General features: G+C 33.4%; 2 protein-coding genes and 2 long non-coding RNA genes across 4 annotated transcripts; 1 reads left to right on the top strand and 3 right to left on the bottom strand.

Annotated features, from left to right (window-relative positions):
- On the top strand, positions 7,260–11,160 carry LOC109325564 (1,2-dihydroxy-3-keto-5-methylthiopentene dioxygenase 2-like). The gene is made up of 7 exons (XM_019557995.1): positions 7,260–7,379; positions 8,899–9,010; positions 9,103–9,197; positions 9,499–9,613; positions 10,075–10,199; positions 10,693–10,763; positions 10,851–11,160. Exons 1-7 carry the CDS (start codon positions 7,362–7,364, stop codon positions 10,915–10,917), a joined length of 603 nt encoding a protein of 200 aa, XP_019413540.1. The 5' UTR covers positions 7,260–7,361; the 3' UTR covers positions 10,918–11,160.
- On the bottom strand, positions 8,663–8,892 carry LOC109325567. Its single transcript, XR_002105148.1, has 2 exons — positions 8,788–8,892; positions 8,663–8,749 (listed from the first exon to the last, which is right to left on the bottom strand). It is a non-coding gene; the product is annotated as an uncharacterized LOC109325567 (long non-coding RNA).
- Positions 10,073–10,611, bottom strand: LOC109325566. The gene is made up of 2 exons (XR_002105147.1): positions 10,541–10,611; positions 10,073–10,240 (listed from the first exon to the last, which is right to left on the bottom strand). It is a non-coding gene; the product is annotated as an uncharacterized LOC109325566 (long non-coding RNA).
- LOC109363618 (50S ribosomal protein L28, chloroplastic-like) lies at positions 12,707–18,068 on the bottom strand. Its single transcript, XM_019609869.1, has 3 exons — positions 18,058–18,068; positions 15,716–16,023; positions 12,707–13,027 (listed from the first exon to the last, which is right to left on the bottom strand). The coding sequence occupies exons 1-3, from the start codon at positions 18,066–18,068 to the stop codon at positions 12,795–12,797; spliced, it is 552 nt and encodes a 183-aa protein (XP_019465414.1). The 3' UTR covers positions 12,707–12,794.

The following is a 22,222-nucleotide window of genomic DNA, read 5'->3' as shown; positions in this document are numbered from 1 at the left end:
CTGAAAAGCCTATGGTGGGCTACTTGAGGTGAGGTCATGGATGACTTCATGGTTTGCTTGATGGTTAAGTCAAGTCTGATACACACCGCCCAGCGCACCTGCTTCACCGCTAAGCTGCTTGTTCAGTAGCTTCTGACCATGTTGACTGGGACGTGGCCTGGTGCTTGCTGATCTGTTCAGGAGTCTAGTTCTCCCTGAACTGATTGGTTGGACTGCTGAGCTGCTTGTTCAGCAGCTTGGTCTTGTGCCAAGCTCGTGTCTGACCGTGTCAAGCATATTTCTGACCGTGCCAGGTCTAGTCTGGTGCTAGGCTGAGCAGCTAAGCAGTTCCGCTCAGCTGCCTGGTTGAGCAGTTTGGTCCAGGTCAGGCTGGAATTCCAAAAACATTACAGCTCCCTGAGCTTGCATACCTTGCGGAAACTCAAAATTCTGTTCCGCCATCTAGGTAAGATCATCATACCTTATGTAGGTGGGTTTTCTTCCCTAAAACTTGGACAATCGAGTCTTTGAGCACCTTGATTTTCTTGACTTTTTTGCTTTGTTGACCATGAATATTTTTACTTCTTTTCTTCATTTTAATTCCGATATAATAGCATTTTTAGACGATTTTTAATCAAGATAATTTTCATCAAGAATTCCAAGTTCTCTTTGAAGAACATAGAAGGTATCTCGTGAGAGAGGCTTTGTGAAAATATCAACCAATTGCTTAGATGTTTCAACAAATTTTAGCACACAGTCGCTTTTTTGTACATGGTCACGCAAGAAATGATGTCTAATTTCAATATGCTTGGTTCTAGAATGCAAAGCGGGATTCTTGGATAGGTTTATGGCACTTGTATTATCACATTTTATAGGAATCTTTTCTAGGTTAAGTCCAAAGTTCTTAAGTTGTTGTTTCATCCAAAGGATTTGAGCGCAATACACACCAGTGACAATGTATTCTGCTCCGGCGGTGGACAAAGCAACACGCACTTGCTTTTTGCTGTGCCATGCAACTAAAGAACTGTCTAATAAGGGACAAGTCCCACTAGTGCTCTTCCTATCCAACTTACCTCCCGCAAAATCGGAATACCCTACTAAGGATAATGAGGCATCCCTAGGATACCATAATCCCATATTAGTTGTTCCTTTTAAATATCTCATGATGCGTTTTATAGCAGTATAATGTGAATCTTTAGGCAAAGTTTGAAATCTAGCACACATACAAACACTAAACATAATATCGGGGCGACTCGCAGTTAAATACAATAATGAGCCGATAATCCCATGATACTTGGTTACCTCGATTGCTTTTCCCTTTTCATCTTTATCTTGATAGCATGCGGACGCCATAGGTGTTGAAGCCTCTTTACACTTTTCCATGTTGAAATTCTTCATTAACTCCTTGCAATATTTCGATTGATAAATGAAGATGCCACTTTCCATTTGTTTGATTTGAAGTCCAAGAAAGAAGGTCAGCTCACCCATCATCGACATCTCAAATTCACCCTGCATCATCTCAGAAAATTCTTTACAAAGAGTGTCATTAGTAGATCTGAAGATTATATCATCAACATATATTTGAACTAAAAGCACATGATTATCTAATCTACGAATAAAGAGGATAGTATCAACCATACCCCTCACGAACCCTTTTTCCAAGATGAAAGAACTCAATCTATCATATCAAGCTCTGGGAGCTTGTTTCAGGCCATAAAGGGCCTTTTTGAGCTTATGTACATGGTTCGGATATTTAAAATTTTCAAAGCTGGGAGGTTGATCTACATATATCTCCTCTTGAATGTAGCCATTCAAGAAGGCACTCTTGACATCCATTTGAAAGAGCTTGAAGTTCATAATTGATGCAAAGGATAAAAGCATCCTAATGGCCTCTAATCTGGCTACAAGAGCGTAGGTCTCATCATAATCGATGTTTTCCTCGTGGTTGTAGCCTTTGGCCACTAAGCGAGCTTTGTTTATGATTATCAAGCCAGATTCATCTAATTTATTACGAAAGACCCATCTAGTACCAATCACTAGATGTTCTTTAGGCTAAGGGACCAAGTCCCATATATTATTACGCTCGAAATGGTTTAACTCTTCTTGCATAGATATACCCCAGTGCACATCCTCAATGGCCTTATCAATGATCTTAGGCTCGTTTTGAGATACAAACGCAACGAAGTTACAAAAGTTTCATAAAGAGCTACGGGTTACCACCCCCGTAGTTATATCACCTATCACTTTGTCGAGTGGGTGATCCTTCTTGATCTTCCACGCGATTGGCAAGTCTTGTTGCTCATCTTGGACAATTTACTCTGCTTCTGCTTCTTTGTCCTGATCCATGTCCTTAGAGTATGCTTCTTCCAAAGCATCTGCAACATCATCAGAAAATATCTTCCTATTCTCTTTTGGAGAGGATTCGTCAAAATGGACATGCACATAATCTTCTACTTGAAGTGAATATTTATTAAAGACTCGATAAGCATCACTATGCAATGAATACCCAAAAAATATACCCTCATCAGCTTTTGAATCAAATTTACTTAAAGCTCTTTTTCCATTATTTAATATAAAGCATTTACACCCAATAGCATGAAAATGAGAAATATTAGGTTTTCGGCCTTTTAAAAGTTCATAAGGGGTTTTTGAAAAGGTAGGCCTCAAGACTATACGAATAATCACATAGCAAGTTGTATGCACTGCATCAGCCCAAAAATATTTAGGAACCTTGCTTTCGTTTAGCATGGTTCTAGCAAGCTCCTCTAAAACTCGATTCTTCCTCTCAATAACTCCATTTTGTTGAGGGGTACAAGGGGCTGGGAATTGATGAATAATACCATATTTATCACAAAATTTATTTTTCAAATTCGTCCATGATCGTATCGAATATATACTATCTTATGATTAAACTGGTTTTGGATTTGCTTGGCAAGGTTTTTGAAAGACTTAAAAGCATAGCACTTGGACGAGAGAAATAATGTCCATGTAAATCTCGAGAAATCATCAACGATCACTAAAGCATAAAAGCTACCACCAAAACTCATAACCTGTGATGGTCCAAACAATTCCATATGGAGAAGCTCCAAGGGTCTTTTTGTGGATATCACATTCTTTTTAGCATAAGAGTTTTTAACTTGTTTACATTTTTTACAAGTATCACAAGTTTCCTGAGTTTTAAAATCAAGTTTTGGTAGCCCATCAAACAGATTATTTTTAGACAATTTATCTAGATGCTTTACATGAAAATGAGTGACGCACCTATGCCAAAGCCAGATATCATCTATAAAGATTTTCACACCAACTTTCCAGTAGGCATATCCTTCGCCACTGAATACGAGAGGGAGGTTAATGGATTCGCCATCACCACCGAAGGGGTTGGTGGAACCCATTTAATTTCCCTTAAGGATCACGCGTATACGGTTGAGCTAGCATGACATACTAGCTCTGATACCACTTGTTAGGTATCAGTGACAGAATACACCTAGAAAGGGGAGGTTGAATAGGTGTTGCGGTTCCCACTTTCCGTTATTTGCACCAAAGCCCTATTCTGGAAAATCACCCATTTAATCGCAGAGTTATATAGAAATGATATAGCAGATATATTTGAACAGAAATGATCTTTATATGGCATAGTTACTATATTCAAAATATCAGCTACAAAAGGCAATTAAAAACACTTTAAAACAGTAAAGAGATAAGGGTAACAAACAACCTACAACAAGGTTTTTATACTGGTTCATTTTGCGATCCACTACACAACTACATCTAGTCCTCTCTTCTGATCTGGGAGATTTTCTTCACTAAAAATTGAAGCCAATGTATCTTACATACACACTTCCAATTACAAGACCTTGAACACTACCTTCTTGAATTCCCAGAACCTCTACCTTGGTTTGACCTTACCCAATCGCCTAGGAAAACCTTTCCTACGATCCAGCCCCAACCAAGAGTATGTTCTAAACTCAAGACCTCTAAGTCTTGGTGAATACTCTCTGTATGTCATTGGTGGTACGACACCAAGAGATGACTCTCCTTGTTAAAAAAATCACAACAAAAACAGAGTAATGTTAAGCACAAAATAGCTCAAATATTACCATTAAGAACAAGCTATAAACCCTACAAAAAACTCACAAATTATTATGAATATGTGTAAGATCAGAATCATGAAGAACATGTAATTTCTACCCTAAGAAATATCTAAAAGAATTGAAAGAATCATGCAAGAAAGATAGAATGATGAACACATTTAATCACATGCAATGGATGACATTTTAATCCCTAAGCATGATACTATCTCTCACTAATCTCACATGCAATTCTCTCTGCCTATATGACATACAAAGAACACGAAAATATGCAACTTAGCAATTCTAAAAATGAATGAATGTATGAAGCATGGTGTAGAAACATAGTTTAGATAGAAAAGTTGTTTTGTGTCCAGTTAATCGATTAAGTGCCATGTTAATCAATTAACGAGCTATTTAGAATAACTGAATTCTGTTTTTTAGTTATCTGTTGAAACTGATTAAAATTGTTTCCACGTTAATCGATTAAATCCTTACTTAATCAATTAACTGACATATTTTCAGTTAAAATATTAAATGGTAAACTACCTATATGTTATGCTTATCAACTATACATGTCTTATCATTATGTTATGCTTAAGATGCACAAATAACATGTATGATTAATGCATGAACATATAATAAGCTAGATGGCATGTCTCATGTAAATGATATGATAGTTTTTAGAACTTGTGAGGTTTGCATCTAGGTTTACCTAACCTAGACTCAATAACTAAGACACATATCTAAGTCTCTAGTTTTGACATGAAGCTCTTGAATCTTTGGCATGTTGATTTGCTGAGTTATCTTTAAGCTTTCACTAATTCCTTTGTCTTCATCAAAAACATAGGCAAGCTAAGTGCTATCTTGACACTTTGCACTTTCATAAAGAGTTACTGGCCAACTTCCACATAAGAATATTAATACAGAACGGCCCGTCCCAGATCCAAATGATTGAATATAACGGATCACCCTGAGAGAATAGTGACCTACATTTACAGCATAAGCAGACACAACTGAGAAGACTCCATACTTGGACCCCAACCAAGCCACCATGTCATTCAAGCGTTGATTTAAATCCACACAGAGAACAACAATTTTCTGGACAATTTGCACAACGACAGTGTTAAGCAATATATCACGATTCCACTCTCCACTAGTAGACAGAAATTCATAGACCATAACATCATCGCAGGGGATTTTATCCTTCGCCCACTGTTGGTTCTGTAGAATGTGATCATTCAGAATCCACCTATCATTCCAAGAATTAATTGATTTCCCATTTCCAATACACCATTCCATATTGGTCTGGAAGGAGTCCCAACCTTTCCTTACCCCCTTCTAGAGGGATGATTCCTTGGAAAATTTGGAGATCCTTGGTAATAACTCATTCCCACACTTATATTTGCTTCGAAACACTTTAGCCCAAAGATCATCCTTTTGATGAATTAAATTCCAAACAATTTCCATCATAAAGCTTCTATTTACTAACCCAGATTGGTGAATGCTAAGACCCCCGACGTGCTTGGGTTTGCAGAGAGCTTCCCAGTTCAGCCAGTGGATTTTTCGATGGGATGCCGCATCGCCCCAAACAAAAGATCTATAGATTTTGTCCAAACCTTTAGAAACAAAAATCAGTAACAGAACAGTTTGCATCACATATGTGGAGAGGGCCTACAAAACAGACGTACCATTTATCATTTGTAAATGGTACTTTACTCAATTTATATAAAAGTAATGAACTTGACATGTCATTTACTAGTGATTCTATTGAATAAAAATTATACACATAAATATTGAATTATCTTTAAAAAAAATTTTTTTTTTACCGAAATTGTATAAATATTAGAGTAAATTATATTGATACCTTTGAGTTTTAGTGAAATTATACAAATCATCACCCTACAAGGGGTGAGTGTAATCTATTAAACAAAAAAAATGTTGATCAGTGTAATTAAGTTAAACTAGAAAGGGTGTTGATGTAATTTGCTCTTAATTGATTAATTATATATTGGCTACGGTAAATTGTTTATTTCTAAATTTGCATAGAGAATTTGATTATGAAATGACTCTTCTATTTTGTTCAGTATATTTATACAATATCTCCTTAGAATTATTAATAAATTTTTGTAACGAATCAAAAATAATGAAGAGACATTTATTTTAATACTAATGGGATATGGATCCATAATATACCATATTTATTGAAAATCTTGTGTGGGATAAAACAGAGTTTTATCACTTCTTCCGTATCATCATTGTCATTAGCAAATATATTTGTTTGTAAAATAACTCACGATTCATAATTACTCAAAAACCCAAAGTCCATCTCAATATACTTGATTTTATCTCCAACACTTAAATTAGTTGTTAACGATGTAAAGATATAACCAATAAATGATGTAAACAAAACAACCATGTATGAATCGTTATTTTATTATCATTATTTTAAGACTTATTGGAGATGACTAAATACATGGTAGATAATTAGAGATGAAATAAAAAATTATTATTTTATATAAAAAAATGATAATATCACAAATATCTCAACAATAAAACATTTAAACTTAACTTATTGTTCAAATATTTGTTATTTGGTATGGTTAGTATCTTTTGAAAATGTTTAAGGGGTAATAAAGGAAGAGAAAATTGTTGTTTTGTAAGAAAGTTGGATTTCATTTTTTCTATTAAGTTGTAAAAAATGACTATTGTCATACTTAATAACGTACTATGTGTCAAAATTTATCTCGTTCGTACTCTCTAGATAATGAATAACACACAATACAAAGGAAAATAAAAACATAGTAAATTGTAAAAATAAATCATTTTGATTCGTTATAAAATGCAACAATAATTATAAGGTATGTTGCTTAAATACCCAAAAGAGAACATTGATTTCATATCAAATTCTAAATACAAATTTACAAACAAACATTTAGTTATAGCTAATATATAATTAATGAAGAACAAATTACATTCATCACTCATCTCATCTTTAAAAGATTATTTTAACTCTAGTTAATGTTTATATCAATAGTTAGTATAATACATGTATAAAAACTATGGAGTTTGTATTGATGAAAAAATGATAAATAATTTATATAATTTTACCAAAACTAAAATGAGTTAAATGTAATTTACTTTAAATAGTAATTTCATTTATATATCATGATGTAGAAGATTCCATATGATAATGATGTCTCGATTCATTTAACCTATAGAAAGAAAAAGCATATTAGTCAAACACGCAATTTCTCATCCATTCCTATAAACAGCGTCACCACCACCACCACTCCTTAAGCATATTTCAAAACAATGGTTTCCTCAAACAAGGTATTCCTCTCAATTTCTCATTCTTTTCTACCCAAAATTTTGTTCTTCATATCACAATTCCCTTTTTATTTAATTCCCCTTTTGCTTATTATGTTGAATTTCTTATACCCGTTGAAATTGTTACATGATTGTAAACTTTATCAACTATGATATGCAGAACATCGTCAAAGATTAGTTTTTTTTTGTTATTTATATGATTCTTCTATATTGGGGTTTCAGATTATGGCATGATTATTTGTAAAAAGGGAAAAACATTAAGCACCTGTTTGTTGTTTAAGCTTTTTCACAAAAAAAAAGTGTTTTATTTGATAAAGAATCGCTTCTCAGACTTACATGTTTATGTGGTTGGGCTTCAAGCTTTTAACAAAAAGCATGTGCTTCAACTTATTTGAAGGTATAATTTCTAGCTTCTAAATAAAATCACTTTTGCCAAAGTCACTTTTTGTAGGGATCAATTTTATTTTTATGCCCAACCAAAGGGGCCTAAATTTAAATACTCCTGAAACAGATATATGAGTGAAAGTGGAACTGTTTTTTTTTTGCAAGAGAAAATAATTTATGCACAAATGGCATAGGAGTTTTCTACCGTGCAGTGCATTACCCACCATCCATTGATGCGTTAATCGTCATTGATGTTACAACTTTATACTGACAGTGTATTGATATTAAACTCTTTTTACAAAAGTACTTTGGTGAATGGTCCTTCACTCTTCCTGACAGGATTGTTTTGAAGCAAGAATAATCTAAACACATGTCATGCACATCACCTCACACCACTTAACTGCATTTAGATATTCACATTTCCGGACACAAACTCCTTGGTAATTTTAAGTAGATTGTTCGTTTAGTAAGTTTGATATTTGGTTGATGGGAAGTGATGTGAGGTGATTTGTGTCTAGCATTACTCTTCAAGCAATATATATCTTTTTCAGAGAGAGGCTTATTTGATCAAAAGTCGGTAACATGTGCTTTGGTTTACCAAGAACATGCCTTATCAGAATCTGGCCTTTGTTTCTGCTGTCACCTGAAGAGGCCAAATATAGAATACTTCTTCGGAGTCCAGAAATTTGAGTTCCGATTTCTGACTCAGATTTGAAACTAAATTGTAAACTATTTTTTTTGTCTCCAATACTTCTGAATTTTATAGGACTTTATGTAGTACGGTGAATGAGTTGGTGCATGAAATGGATGTTGAGTACTCATTGTTCCTTGAGAAGTTCTTTTCTTTGTCAAGTATCTGATATGAGAGAGAGTTTGAAATTGAAGCTTACTTATTTGTTTTAATGGGAGTGGTTTGACAATGTATTAAAACCAGTTGTTTATTTGAAAAGATTGATTACTTCACAAGTACTAGTACATTTTATGTTGTTCTTTTGATCAAACTGTCTATTACTTATATGTGCTATACTAGTACTACTACTCCTACTACTATTTTTTTGTCTGCGGAGAGGGTTCTGTTGGTTCCTCATTCAGAGTGATGGAAAATAGAGAGGAGTAACTACAAATGCCAATTTCACAGGACCCCCGTGAGGAAGTCATTCAAGCATGGTACATGGATGACAGTGATGAAGATCAAAGACTTCCCCATCACAAAGAACCCAAGGAGTTTGTGTCATTGGACAAACTAGCTGGTAAGCTTCTCTAAAGAACGTATTGGCTATTTATATCCGCAGATTAAAGGGATTACATTCATATTTTATGTTTTATTGTATTAACAATGCAGAACTTGGAGTCCTTAGCTGGCGCTTAGATGCTGATAACCATGAAACTGATCCAGAGCTGAAAAAGATTCGTGAAGAACGTGGTTATAACTACATGGTTTGTTGTACTAAATTCATTTAAACATGCCTTATCATTTATTTCTGTCCTATTTAGACTCAACTACCCATCTAATAATCCATGTCGATTACATGTACAGAGAAATATCAACAATATGCAAATGTGTGACAATAGTTAATTATGACTTATATGTAGCAATTATTAATTAGAAGACATGACATGAATTCTCTTTTTAAGTTTGGCATTTAATTATTGCATTGGTTATAATATTTGTGTCTTGATTTTCTTTCTATCCTTACAGTTGCTTAATAATTTGATCTGATGCTCATATTTTCTGCAGGATGTTTGTGAGGTGTGCCCAGAGAAGTTGCCAAACTATGAACAGAAGATCAAAAACTTCTTTGAAGAACACCTTCACACTGATGAAGAGATCCGCTTCGCTGCTGCTGGAAGTGGTATTATTTTTTACCTTCCTTTTTTTTCTCAAAAATTGAAACTTAGGGAAGTACTTTATAAACATATGTATAAAAAGATCATACTTCATTTAGCTTCTTATGCCCACTATGACTGATTATTTTTATTTTCTACATGCAGTTTTCACTATAACCTTAGTCTATGTATTGGTCCGTCAGAATAAGATGTTACTTATTTGATTTCAAATGTTGAAATGAATTTTATATTTTGGGGTTCCTAGATATTCTGTAGTTCTATACTGTGTTAATTCCCAATTCTTTGGTCGTTGAGATTCATAGTTACAGTTAATATTCAAGGATAGATTAAATATTAACGCACATTTGCTCCTTCGAACAAATTAAAATAGTTGAAAATTTTATATATGGAATTAGGTTTTGCTTTACTTAGCTTGTCATTGTACACAACCTATCATCTTTATTTGCTAATATTTACCCTTTTGTAGGTTACTTTGATGTAAGGGATCGCAATGAGGCTTGGATTCGTGTATGGGTAAAGAAAGGAGGATTGATCATCTTACCTGCTGGAATGTATCATCGCTTTACACTAGATGAGAACAACTACATTAAGGTATTATTTATTACATGTGGAGAATGCATGTTGCACGTTACCTTTTTCGCACATCTCACATCAGTATGAGGTTGCAGAAACATCAATAGACATGTAGAAATTTTGGCAGGGCTAAACCGAAATCACACTTAAAGTTATGTAAATATGGGGTGATGTGCGTGGCTAACATCACTCGTTATTCCTCGCGCTGTTCTCATTTTGGTGGAAGGATTTTTTGCTAGTTTAATCTAGAGATCATTGATAATTGGTTTTAGTTATCTGATTGTTGAACTTTTTGTTAGTCATATTCTTCTAGGTATGTGAAAACAAAGATGTAACTTATGATAAGATATTATGTTTACACAACTCTACTGTTAAATTTCACCATTTGAAACACATTTCCAGTTTCTCTTTTGGTATTAACTTCACTAAAATTAGTATCCTTGTATATATGACTAAACTTTTCTTTCATGGGGCCACTGATATCCTAATGTGTTTTCATTATAATATACAGGCTTTGCGATTCTTTGTCGGCGAACCAGTTTGGACTCCATACAATCGCCCACATGATCATCTCCCTGCAAGGTATGAGTTATTTTCTAAGTTCAGAATGAGAATTGAACAATCAAGATGCTTTTAATCAAGCATTTAACTCTGGTTTTCAATGAGCAGAGAGCAATATATCAAGGCTTTTGTGGAAAAGGATGGTGCCAACCAAGCTGTTGATGCTGCTGCTTAAGATGTGATGAAAATGACAGGTTTTGCTGCTAATAGTATGGGTTCATAAATAAATAATGGTGTCTTCATGTTAGAGATGCAAGTCTTTGTGTATTGTCTGTGTTGGCTTTGATGTTGTAAACAAACTTAATGCCGGTGTTAAATTTACAATGTACAAGTACTATTATTATACAACAAGGGACAAATGTAAGCTTGATACTATGTTTAAATCGGCATGCTGGTAAGATTGTTTGTCTTATTGACCGGTGGGTCATGGTTTGAATCCTGAAAACTGTCTTGTAACTTTGTGTGGGTCTCCTTTTTTTAATTAGAAGTGTGATGGTATGTTACTATCTTGTATTAAAAACATCTTTGCTACATTGATAATTTGGAATATAATGAAAAAGTGATAGGGAACGCGTAAGATTTAGATGCTACTAAAGGAAGAGGAGTATTTGACCACTTATGGAGTTCACTCTTTACTTTACTCATGGTTTAATAGATTGGAATGAGTTACATCATTCTAATTTTATGAATATTTTTTGTACTACTAAGGATGTCTCCTCACCTGTTTTTGGTAAGAATTAATCATTTTCAGAGTTCGTAATTGCTTCTCGTGACAAATGCTACTCCTAGGAATCGAACTATTGGTTTTATTGTATTTTTTTGGGATATAATAAAGTCTTATACTACTAGATCGGCTTATTGGTATTTTAATTAATGGATATGATAGATTGGAATGATTTAGGTTTATTTTAATTAACGCATCAAATAAAATAAAAATTAATTATACCCGAGCATTTTACGGGAATTCATGAAAATATATTGGTGTAATTTATTTGATTAATTATTTTAGATTTTTGGGTTTTGTTAACTTTACTTCAGGGGCGGATAAAAGAAGTTAAAATTGATAAAGATGTATAAGTAAATTAAGTCCTCAAGCTTAGTGAGAGTTCTTTTCACCATGGACATAAAAATTAATTCTTTTAGCTTACTAAATAAATATTTAATTAAATTGTTCATCTCACCATGCCCAGAGTAGTCTTTTGAGAAACCAATAAAATTTAAAAGAAAAAAACAACCAAAATACTTGACAAATATCAATTTCTTTAGGGTGTACGTGATGTTTTACGATTTGTATCATTCTATATGTCATGAGTTGTGATTGATTGAATTTTTTTTATTTAAATTAAAAGTTTTATTATTAAATATTTTTAAACTAATCACAATTCATAACACATGAAATGATATAACTTATGGAACATCATATATCCTCCATTTCTTATGATAGTTATCATTACATGATAATGCAACCAATGATCTGACCAACTCCATGTTTGCTGCAAGTGCAATGAGGAAGCTGTCAAGATATCTCCAGTTGTGGTATTCATGGCCTACAAGGCTCACCATCTCAAGATTATAACTCCTTATAATATTATATTTACCTTTTGACCACAACCAGAGTTAAGGTTCGATTGTGAGTTGGTTCTTTGGGGGTAATGGAAGGAAGAAGAAGCATTAGAGTCATGAAATACATTTGTAAGATAACTCTCAAAACCTTCTTTTCATTCTCCTCTAAAAACCAACTCACAAAAGATCTACAAGTTAAGTTTTGAAGAGAAAAGAATGACAATGAAAGACTTCTAAGCCATTAAATACAACTATAAAATGACTCTCAAGCCTTCTATTATCCCTTCTTCCCCTCCAAAACAATAAGAATCTATTTACAAGTTAGTAGTCGGAGAATAACAAAGGAATGAAAAAGGTTTGACAAAAATGAAATACACTATTACTCACTCGAAATTGGCAAATAGATCCTAAGAAAAACTGAAATGAACCAATAATACAATTGAACTTGAACTTTTTCTTCCACACAATTACAATCACAACAAAGTACACTTATTTCTTCCTAAGATCAACTCCAGCTTTCTTAGCAACTGCATCAAGACCATTTTTCTCTATGGTCTTTAATGCTTTTGTAGACAAACGAAGCTTTACAAAGCGCTTCCCAGCTTCCCACCATATTCTCTTGTACTGAAGGTTTACAAACTGCAATTTCTTTGTCTTGTGGTTTGAAAATGAAACTTTGTTGGCCCTATTTGCTTTCTTTCCAGTGAAGGGGCACACTCTCCCTAACAAAAATGAATTCAAAGTACCATAAAATCAATCACACTATTTTACCAAAATGACCCACTATCATAATTGCAATTGTAGCTTGGTATTACCAAACTTTTATGCATATTCTATTATTCCTACCAATCAAATGAAACATTTTTTGTTGACCAACATAGACAATAATGTGTCACTCAAAGATGAAGCTAGAGCTAGAGTAAATATTAGTGTTAGTTCCTTCTAGTGGTTCAAATTGCGGATCGCATCACATGATGTGCCACAATACTGCAGTTGTGGTGACCGCCATAACCGCATCACACCACAATTACGGTGTTACACCGAATCATAGTGATACGGCCACAATGCAACCGCATCGGATTATATTTGGGCTGCATCAGACCATATTAATTTCAAAAATATTTTTTTACTCACAAAATAATTTACACCACAACCCGCAATGACTGCAATCGCAGTAACCATAACCACAATCACAATTTAAAACACTGATTCTTTCTATCCAAAGAAAAAGGATAAGGTAATATATATTAATCAACAACTGCATGTTAAAAAGAGTACCAACAAGCACACATGGCCATTAGGGAGCATGACCATGCTCCATTCATTGTTGGGGATGGAAATGGACTACTCAAGAGATAGGGCTGTGTTGTATATGGAAATTGGGATCCCTAGTTTTGTTTCCAACTCTGCCGGAACTACACTACGTGGGAGCTTCGTGCATTGGGTTGCCCATTTTAAGGATTCTTTTACATACTTGACACAAGCTTCACCAGATAAACCTCTTCCTTCAATACACTTCAGAGTTCAGACTGAACCAATAGCACATGATCACATAGAAGTACAAAACCATTTGTTTTCAAGATAAATTACAAGAACACCCTTTTTGTCTATGCTTCACTTTTAAACAAACAATATACACATTTCAATGCAGCAGCAATTATTGTTTCAAGACACATAGATTGTGATAATTTAAATGGTCATTCTCTATAAGCTAGAAACAATTTTATGTTAAAGTAAAACCTAACTAGGAATCTACGTGCAAGTTAGGATTACAATTATTAGAGAGAAGATTGAAAATAATCATGCAAAAACCATTTAAGATGGTTTGAGCTTGAAGGATGACAACCTAAACACACCCTACCGTAGTAAGAAGATCTGAAGATGTGAAAATACAGATGATGCTCCTTTAATGAGGGATAGAGAGAGCCCAAAAATAAGGCATGAAGGGAAGAAGGATTTTGGATACATGGGAAGCCATGAACCAATGATAAAAGATCAAACACAATCGAATAATGGAACTCATGTAGCAAAAGTGAACTCAACTTTAGAAAACAAGGGTTGGTGTTATAGTTACTGTCATTATTTTGTGCCGACTACAGTTGCCAAGCACTTGATAAAGTCCCTATGCGTGATCCTACCAAAAGACATGGAGTGATTACAAAACTGGCTCCATGTTGAATAAGAACATTTTAGTAATACAGTCACATATATAGTCAAAGCAAAGCAAGAATTATCACATACCTAACTATTAATATTTAGAATTGCAAAAACAAAGATATACAAAAGGGGAAAATGGAAAGAATGAAGCAACATTATGAACACAGAAACATATTTCCATTCATATGGGGTGATTTCTTTTTCATTGACTTCCATTGGATCCCAAAAGAAACCCAGTAGCATAGAAATGGACTCTGACTCAAGCATCAAAATACCTAGTTAATTGAGTTACTTTATGATGATTCATTCTTGAGGCTGAGCCTCGGCGCAACGTTAAGATTGTTTGCATTATATATGGAGGTCATGGGTTCAAATCTTGGAAAACAGTCTCTTGGCTTGCCAAGGTAGACTATGTGTATCTATCCTTCTCAGACCCAACTAGGGGAGAGCTGCGCACTGAGCCGCCCTTTTATGATGGTTCATTCTTGTTAGGTAAACATCCACAACATTGATACGGTTCATAGCCAACAAAATTGAAAATTCCAAAAAGTTTCTTTGCATCTAAAGTCAGTCATCACACAGAATTTCAAATTTTCATCAGAATAAGCCAATCCAAATTTCCAAGCACAGCAAACAGTAGAAAACAATACCAAGTCCACCTTCAAGAAAGAAAATCTTGACATACAATATACAAAGTGAGAAACCACACACCAGTACCTCTACCACATTGTTACTAACTATACTATTAAATTCCACAAGAAATCATCAGAGATTCAGAGTATAAAATGCCAGGAAAAGATTAAAGGGTCTTTAGTATCAAAGTCCACAAGAAATCATCAGAGTATAAAATGCCATAAAAGATTGAAGGGTCATTAATATCAAATTCCACAAGAAATCATCGGAGTATACAGCACCGGGAAAAGATTAAAGGGTCTTCACCAAATTCCATGAAATTCTCGAATATAAATACCATTGTTTTAAATTGCACTCTGCAATGGCAATTGCGCCCGCAATATAGCAGTTTCATGAGTCTCCACAATAGCGCCCACATTTCCCCATAATTTTCCACAATTGGACACAAAGTAACCACCAACACAATTTTAAACACCGGTAAACACATCAAACAAAAAAATTCCAAATCCACAGCCACAAAAAACAGAGAACTAACCATTAAAAAAACAAACTTAACAACAAATAAATCACTGAAATTAAAAACGAATAGGTGAAATCAATCAAAAGGGTAAAGGAATTACTGGCAACAGGCTTCAAAACAGGTATGATTGGAGAAGCAACAATGGAAGTGGCTAATTTGGGTGAAGGGTTGTAAGAGATTTTGAGACCACACAACTGTGAGGTGATGAAAGCAAGGTCCTTTGTTGAGGATGATGAACAAGTTTTGGTTTTGGGAAAACATTGAGCAAAGTTGTTCCCAAATGAAACTGCTGAAGTTGTCATCATTGCTTCTTCTTCTCTATCACTTCCTCTCTTCCCTGAAAATTTTGTGGTAAGGTTAAGGTTTGAGTCACTTGGATACCAGTAACAGTTATCCACCCAGTACCCACTACATTAGAATGCAAGATAAGGTTATCAATATTAAATAAATAAATGTAATATAAAACTCTAAGTAATACAAATATTCGTAAATATTAAATTATAAAAATATTTTATTATTACCTGTCCTATATATATTTATTTATGAGTTAATTACACTGACATCCTTGAGTTTTAGTGAAATTACACAAATCACCTCTCATTTTTTACACCTACACAAACCTCTCCTAGTTTATACTTTCATTACATTGACCACCCCTGCCATGAGAAATAAATGTAATTTTTTAAACAAAAAATGTGATAAATGCAATTAAGTTAAACAAAATATGGTATATTGTGAGGAAAAATCCAAATAATATGCAAATTAATGTATCTTTATTATTTTTTGTTACAAAATGCATCAACAATTCTAAAAAGATATTGTTTACATCGCTCTTATACTATATTGTAACGAACCAAAAATAATAAAGAGGTACCGACCCATATATTATTTGGACTTGTCTCCACAATATATCATATTTTGTTTAACTTAATTGCATTTATCACATTTTTTGTTCACAAAATTATACTTATTTATCATGCAGGGGTGGTTAGTATAATGAAAGTATAAAAAATGAGGGTTTGTGTAGATGTAGAAAAGTGAATGGTGGTTTATATAATTTCACTAAAACTCATGTGGTGTAAGTGTAATTTACTCTTTATTTATTTATTGCACAGTATTATATATGTGTAAAAAAATTAGGTTACTTTTATGCCATTGATGAAAAATAGTTAAGAAATGAATCATAAATGATGGGATAATAATATAAAAGAATTCTTAAATTGTCATTAAGTATATATTTAAGAAAATCATAGTAAATCAAAAGTTTAGTTTGTCCAATCATATTTTTAGGGCAAATAGTAAATCGAATCAAAATTCGACATTCGCTAGAAACTCAACTTATTATTTTATTAGATAAATTTGGTTCATGAATTAAACAAGACGAAATTCAGCTAAAATTTAATGTTCATTAAATAATAAAGCTGAACTTGATCCAAATATAGTTTGACTCGTTAGGTCTATAAACTTATCAACTTATATATATATAGATTGTATGTGTATATACACGTAGAAAATCTTTAACTTTATATGTATAAATAATAATAATCTTTCGAGGTGAAGAATTATACTAATTGGACTAATGAGTTGAACTAAATAATTTGTAAACTACTTACGGATAAAACCAATTCAAAATGATAGTCAAATCGGACAATTTACAAACTTCAATCGAGTTAAATTCGAGTTTGAAACATAGCTCTTTTGAAACTCGAGTTAAATTTCAAAAATATTAAGATAAATGATTTAAGATTTTGATTTTAAATTATGTGTGTTTAATTACTCCAACTATTAATTATTTAATTATTAAATAACTATAAATAGTAAATAAGTATTATATGTACTATTTAGTCATTTTCAAATAAATATTGTATGTATTTTCTGTAGGAAAAATCTTTAATAAACTTTAATATGATGAGAGACTTTATATACTTAAATATGCATACTACTACTAAAGATGATAAATAATACGATCATTATATATAACCAAGATCTTTCATATCAAATTATCCTGAGAAAAAATTAAACTAGAGCGGAAACATACTTTAATATATTCATAAAGAATATGATGAATGAAATTTATATTATCCTTCATCATGTATGTACCAACTTTATATTCTTTGTCCTTGTATACAAATGCATGTTCATAGCATAACATGTAGGTTCTTTGACCTTCCAATTGTAAACAATCCCTATTCTTAGTTTCTCGTCTAATTAGATGAAGAGAATAAAGTTGGTTTTGTTGTGTTATGTTGTTTCATGTTGCAGTTCATATTATTGTAATCTACAATTGAGACCATAACCCCTTATTCATAAGAAGTTCATATCTTTCCATGAAGAATGATGTTACTTGATTTTCTTATTTTCAATTTTGTTCATCATAAAATAGAAATAAGACTTTTGATATCTACAATAATTTTCATGACAATTATGCCTATAGGTATATACCTTAAACACATTTTAACCAAAATATCTTACAATCTCTCACTGGTCACATATGTAACCTTATAAATTGTGTTAGACTTGATGAGCTCAAAAAAACGTCATTCTAAACCTTAGATATATCCTTATCTCGTCTAATTATATCAATATATAGAACCAAAACCATTTTCGTTACATTAATCATAACTAAATCCATCAATGATCACTAATATTAACACAACTAAATAATATTAGATTAATCATGAAATGTGCAGCATGAAAAACACATAAAAGTGATATATACATGTCAATTTTCAACTTACCCCCTTAACTTTATTTAGATCACCATAAATTGAATCATAAAAACTATATCGATAATTATATCTACACTGAAAGAACACCCATATAAACTCTCACTGAACCAAAATATCCTCAAGTAATACAATATTTATATGAACAATTTACTTGTAAAAGACCTTAGATGATAAACCTTTAGTAAACAGATTTGTAACCATGAAGTTTGTGTCAATATGCTCTATAGACATTTGACCATTATAAACTTTTTCTTTAAATGAGATGAAACAATGATAACCTTTTTATGTTGCAATATAATTGTAATGACCTTTCAATATATCCAAATCAGCAGCTAAATGACGATAACATAACCATATCCCATAACTTGATGTCTCATAACAAGCTATGAAAATCACTACCATAATGAATAAAGTTATAAGTGTCTACTTAACACCTTCCAAAATAGCTTCTCATCCACTTAATAGACACATATAGCTTTCCATGGATTTTCAACCGTAAATTAAATAACAATACCTTATGATCTCTAACTGAATCATTTTATGTATGTGAGAACATAATTTCTTTGTTCTTTGTAAGTATGACTACCTACTTTTGTCCAGTCCATAAAAATCCCTAAAACTACTTTTGTTCGATTTATGGTCTAACATTTATTAGAAATAAACTCTAAAGTGTATTAATCTTAGAGTTATTTTGTGAAATATTCCAAATATGACACTAAAGTTTTTACATAGCATTATTTTGTTATATATGCTTGCCATATTAAACATTGTTCTAAGTAACTTGATGGGTTGGAATTTGGGCCTTTAAGTTTAATCATCAACTCATCATTATCTTAGTTTCATATACATATAGTAACATTATAGGTCCTTTTTTTAATTAATTGCAATAAAAATCATTATTGTAAATACTCATAAACTAATTTCAATTATAAATATATATATAAATATTTAATTCGAAAATAGGAAATAAAAATATATAATAAAATTGAAGTAACAAACTGGTTTGAAAAAGACACAAACTGAAAAAGACACGAGAGAAAAAGAATAGATTTGGCAAAAAGAGCAGAGAAAAAGAGAGACGAAACGAGCAGATTGAAGGAAAAAAGAAAAAAACACAAACTTCCACCATTAAGAAGAAAAAACAGATCACTCAACAAGTCTAAAGAAAACATCTCGAGATTCTGTTGATGCGGAAGACATATGGAGAAAATATAATAGAGAAAATGACACCGAGAAATTAACGTGGTTTAGCAATTTGCCTACGTCCACGGTTGAAGAGCAACAATGATATTATCACTATGATAAAAGAGAATTACAAGTTCACTCAAGTGTTTCACTCACTTCCCAAAACCCAAGTACACCCAATATCACTCTCACTCACTTATATCTTAAACACTAAAATATTCCTCACAATATTAGAACAAGAGAAGAAGAGAGAATATGCACTAAGGCTAGAATATTGGTGTGTCTTACAATGGCTTGGAGCATTCCTATTTATAGCCAAAGCCTTGAGGATCCTATGGCCAAAAACAAAGATGCTTCACCACAACCTCTTCTTCTCATTGGCTACAAAAGAGGTTACACTATAGCCACTCATTTTACTTGGCCACAAGAATGTTTCATCATAGCCACTTCTTTTGCCACATCATTCTCTTTTTCTTTTAAGCCAATATTTAATAAATCTCCACCTTGGCTAAAAGACTATCATAACTATTTTCATGTTGCTCTTCTTCATGCCCACTAGAGATTCTGGACATCAATCAAGTCCAGACAATGCCTGAACTTCGTTGTTGGAACTGGTTTCGTCATCATGTCAGCAGGATTATTTGCACTGGGTATTTTCTCCACTTTAACAATTCCTTTCTCAATGATATCTCTGATAAAGTGCATCCGAACATCAATATGTTTTGTTCTTTCATGATACATTGGATTTTTTGTGAGATGTATAGCACTTTGACTATCACAGTAGATGGTTGTTTCTTCTAGTTGTATACCCAACTCTTCAATTAGACCTTTCTCCCAAATGGCTTCCTTTACAGCTTCTGTTACTGCGATGTACTCCGCTTCAGTTGTAGATAAAGCAACAATTGATTGTAGTGTTGCTTTCCAACTAACAGTACAACCACACAGTGTAAAAACATATCCAGTGAGTGATCTTCGCTTATCCAAATCTCCGGCATAATCTGAGTCAACATATCCGATGACCTTACTTCCAACACCTTTGACTTTTCCATACAATAAGCCAATATCCATGGTACCCTTTAGGTAGCGCATAATCCACTTCACAGCCTTCCAGTGAACTTTACCAGGACTTGCCATATACCTACTTACCACACTTACTGCTTGTGCAATATCTGGTCTAGTGCATATCATGGCATACATAAGACTGCCAACTGCACTAGCATAAGGTACACTTGACATCTCCTCATTTTCGCTCTCAGTTTGTGGACACAAGGCCATCGAAAGTTTGAAATGAGACGCTCATGGAGTAGTGACTGGTTTAGCATTTTGCATGCCAAATCGTTCCAACACTTTCTCAATATACTTCTTTTGTGATAGAAAGAGCGTCCCTTCTTTTCTATCTCTCTGAATCTCCATTCCTAGAATTTTCCTTCCAGCTCCTAAGTCCTTCATTTCAAACTCTGAGCTCAATTGAGCTTTTAAGCTTTTTATTTCTGACATGTTCTTACATGCGATCAACATGTCATCAACATAAAGAAGGAGATAGATAAATGACTTATTTGCCAGCTTCTTGTAGTAGACACAACTATCATGCTCACTTCTACAATAGCCATTTTCGAGCATGAAGGTGTCAAACCGTCGATACCACTGTCTAGAAGATTGTTTTAAGCCATATAAGGATTTCTTCAGTAAGCAAACATGATCTTCCTTCCCTTGAACTTCAAATCCTTCAGGTTGTTTCATATAGATTTGTTCCTCCAACTCACCATGCAAGAATGCTGTTTTGACATCTAGTTGCTCAAGTTCCATATCAAATTGAGCTACAATGGCAAGTAGGATGCGAATAGAGCTATGTTTTACCACAGGGGAGAAAACTTCATTGAAATCAATTCCTTCTCTTTGTGTAAAACCTTTGGCCACTAATCGCGCTTTGAATCTTGCATCTTCAACTCCAGGAATTCCTTCCTTCTTCTTGAAGACCCATTTGCATCCAACAACCTTTTGAGACTTTGGTCGTTTCTCAAGAACCCAAGTATGATTCTTATGAAGAGACTCAATTTCCTCTCTCATGGCAGAAATCCATTTGGAAGCTTCTTTATTGTTGATAGCTTCTTCATATGATTGTGGCTCACAATTGCTGATATCATCAGCAACATTTAGAGCATAAGACACCAGATCAGCATAACCATATTTCTCAGGAGGTTTTATATGTCTCCTTTGCCTATCCCTAGCCAACTGATAATGTTGCAATTGGGATACATCACTACTAGTAGATGCATCATGAACTTCTTCTTCTTGATTAAATGTATTTTCCTTCGTTGGCTCCACCTCAAACTCCACCTTCTCCGAGATACTAGGGTCTTTGTTTTCACTTGAAGACTCTTTATGAGGCTTTAGCATTTCAGCTTCATTAAAAGTAACATCCCTACTGATAGTACATTTTCTTTTCTCTGGCCACCACAACTTATATCCTTTTACACCATCAGGATATCCAAGAAAAATGCATTTCAATGCTCTTGCATCAAGTTTTCCTTCTTTGTTATGAGCATATGCAGGGCAACCAAATATCCTCAAATTATCATAATTTGCAGGAACACCCGACCACATCTCTTCTGGAGTTTTAAAGTCAATAGCCGTTGATGGACATCTGTTGATCAAGTAACAAGCTGTATTGACAGCTTCCGCCCAGAATTGTT

Source organism: Lupinus angustifolius, chromosome LG13 (assembly GCF_001865875.1).
Source record: "Lupinus angustifolius cultivar Tanjil chromosome LG13, LupAngTanjil_v1.0, whole genome shotgun sequence".
NCBI classification, from domain to species: Eukaryota; Viridiplantae; Streptophyta; class Magnoliopsida; order Fabales; family Fabaceae; genus Lupinus; species Lupinus angustifolius.
This window is presented reverse-complemented; position numbering and strand designations above follow the sequence as displayed.

Coding starts and splice junctions, on each gene's coding strand:
- LOC109363618 (XM_019609869.1), bottom strand. Junction 13,028..15,715: donor TGTTTTGAAGCCTGTTGCCA/GTAATTCCTTTA, acceptor CATTTTTGTTAG/GGAGAGTGTGCCCCTTCACT.
- LOC109325564 (XM_019557995.1), top strand. Junction 10,200..10,692: donor ATGAGAACAACTACATTAAG/GTATTATTTATT, acceptor TATAATATACAG/GCTTTGCGATTCTTTGTCGG. Junction 10,764..10,850: donor CATGATCATCTCCCTGCAAG/GTATGAGTTATT, acceptor TTCAATGAGCAG/AGAGCAATATATCAAGGCTT.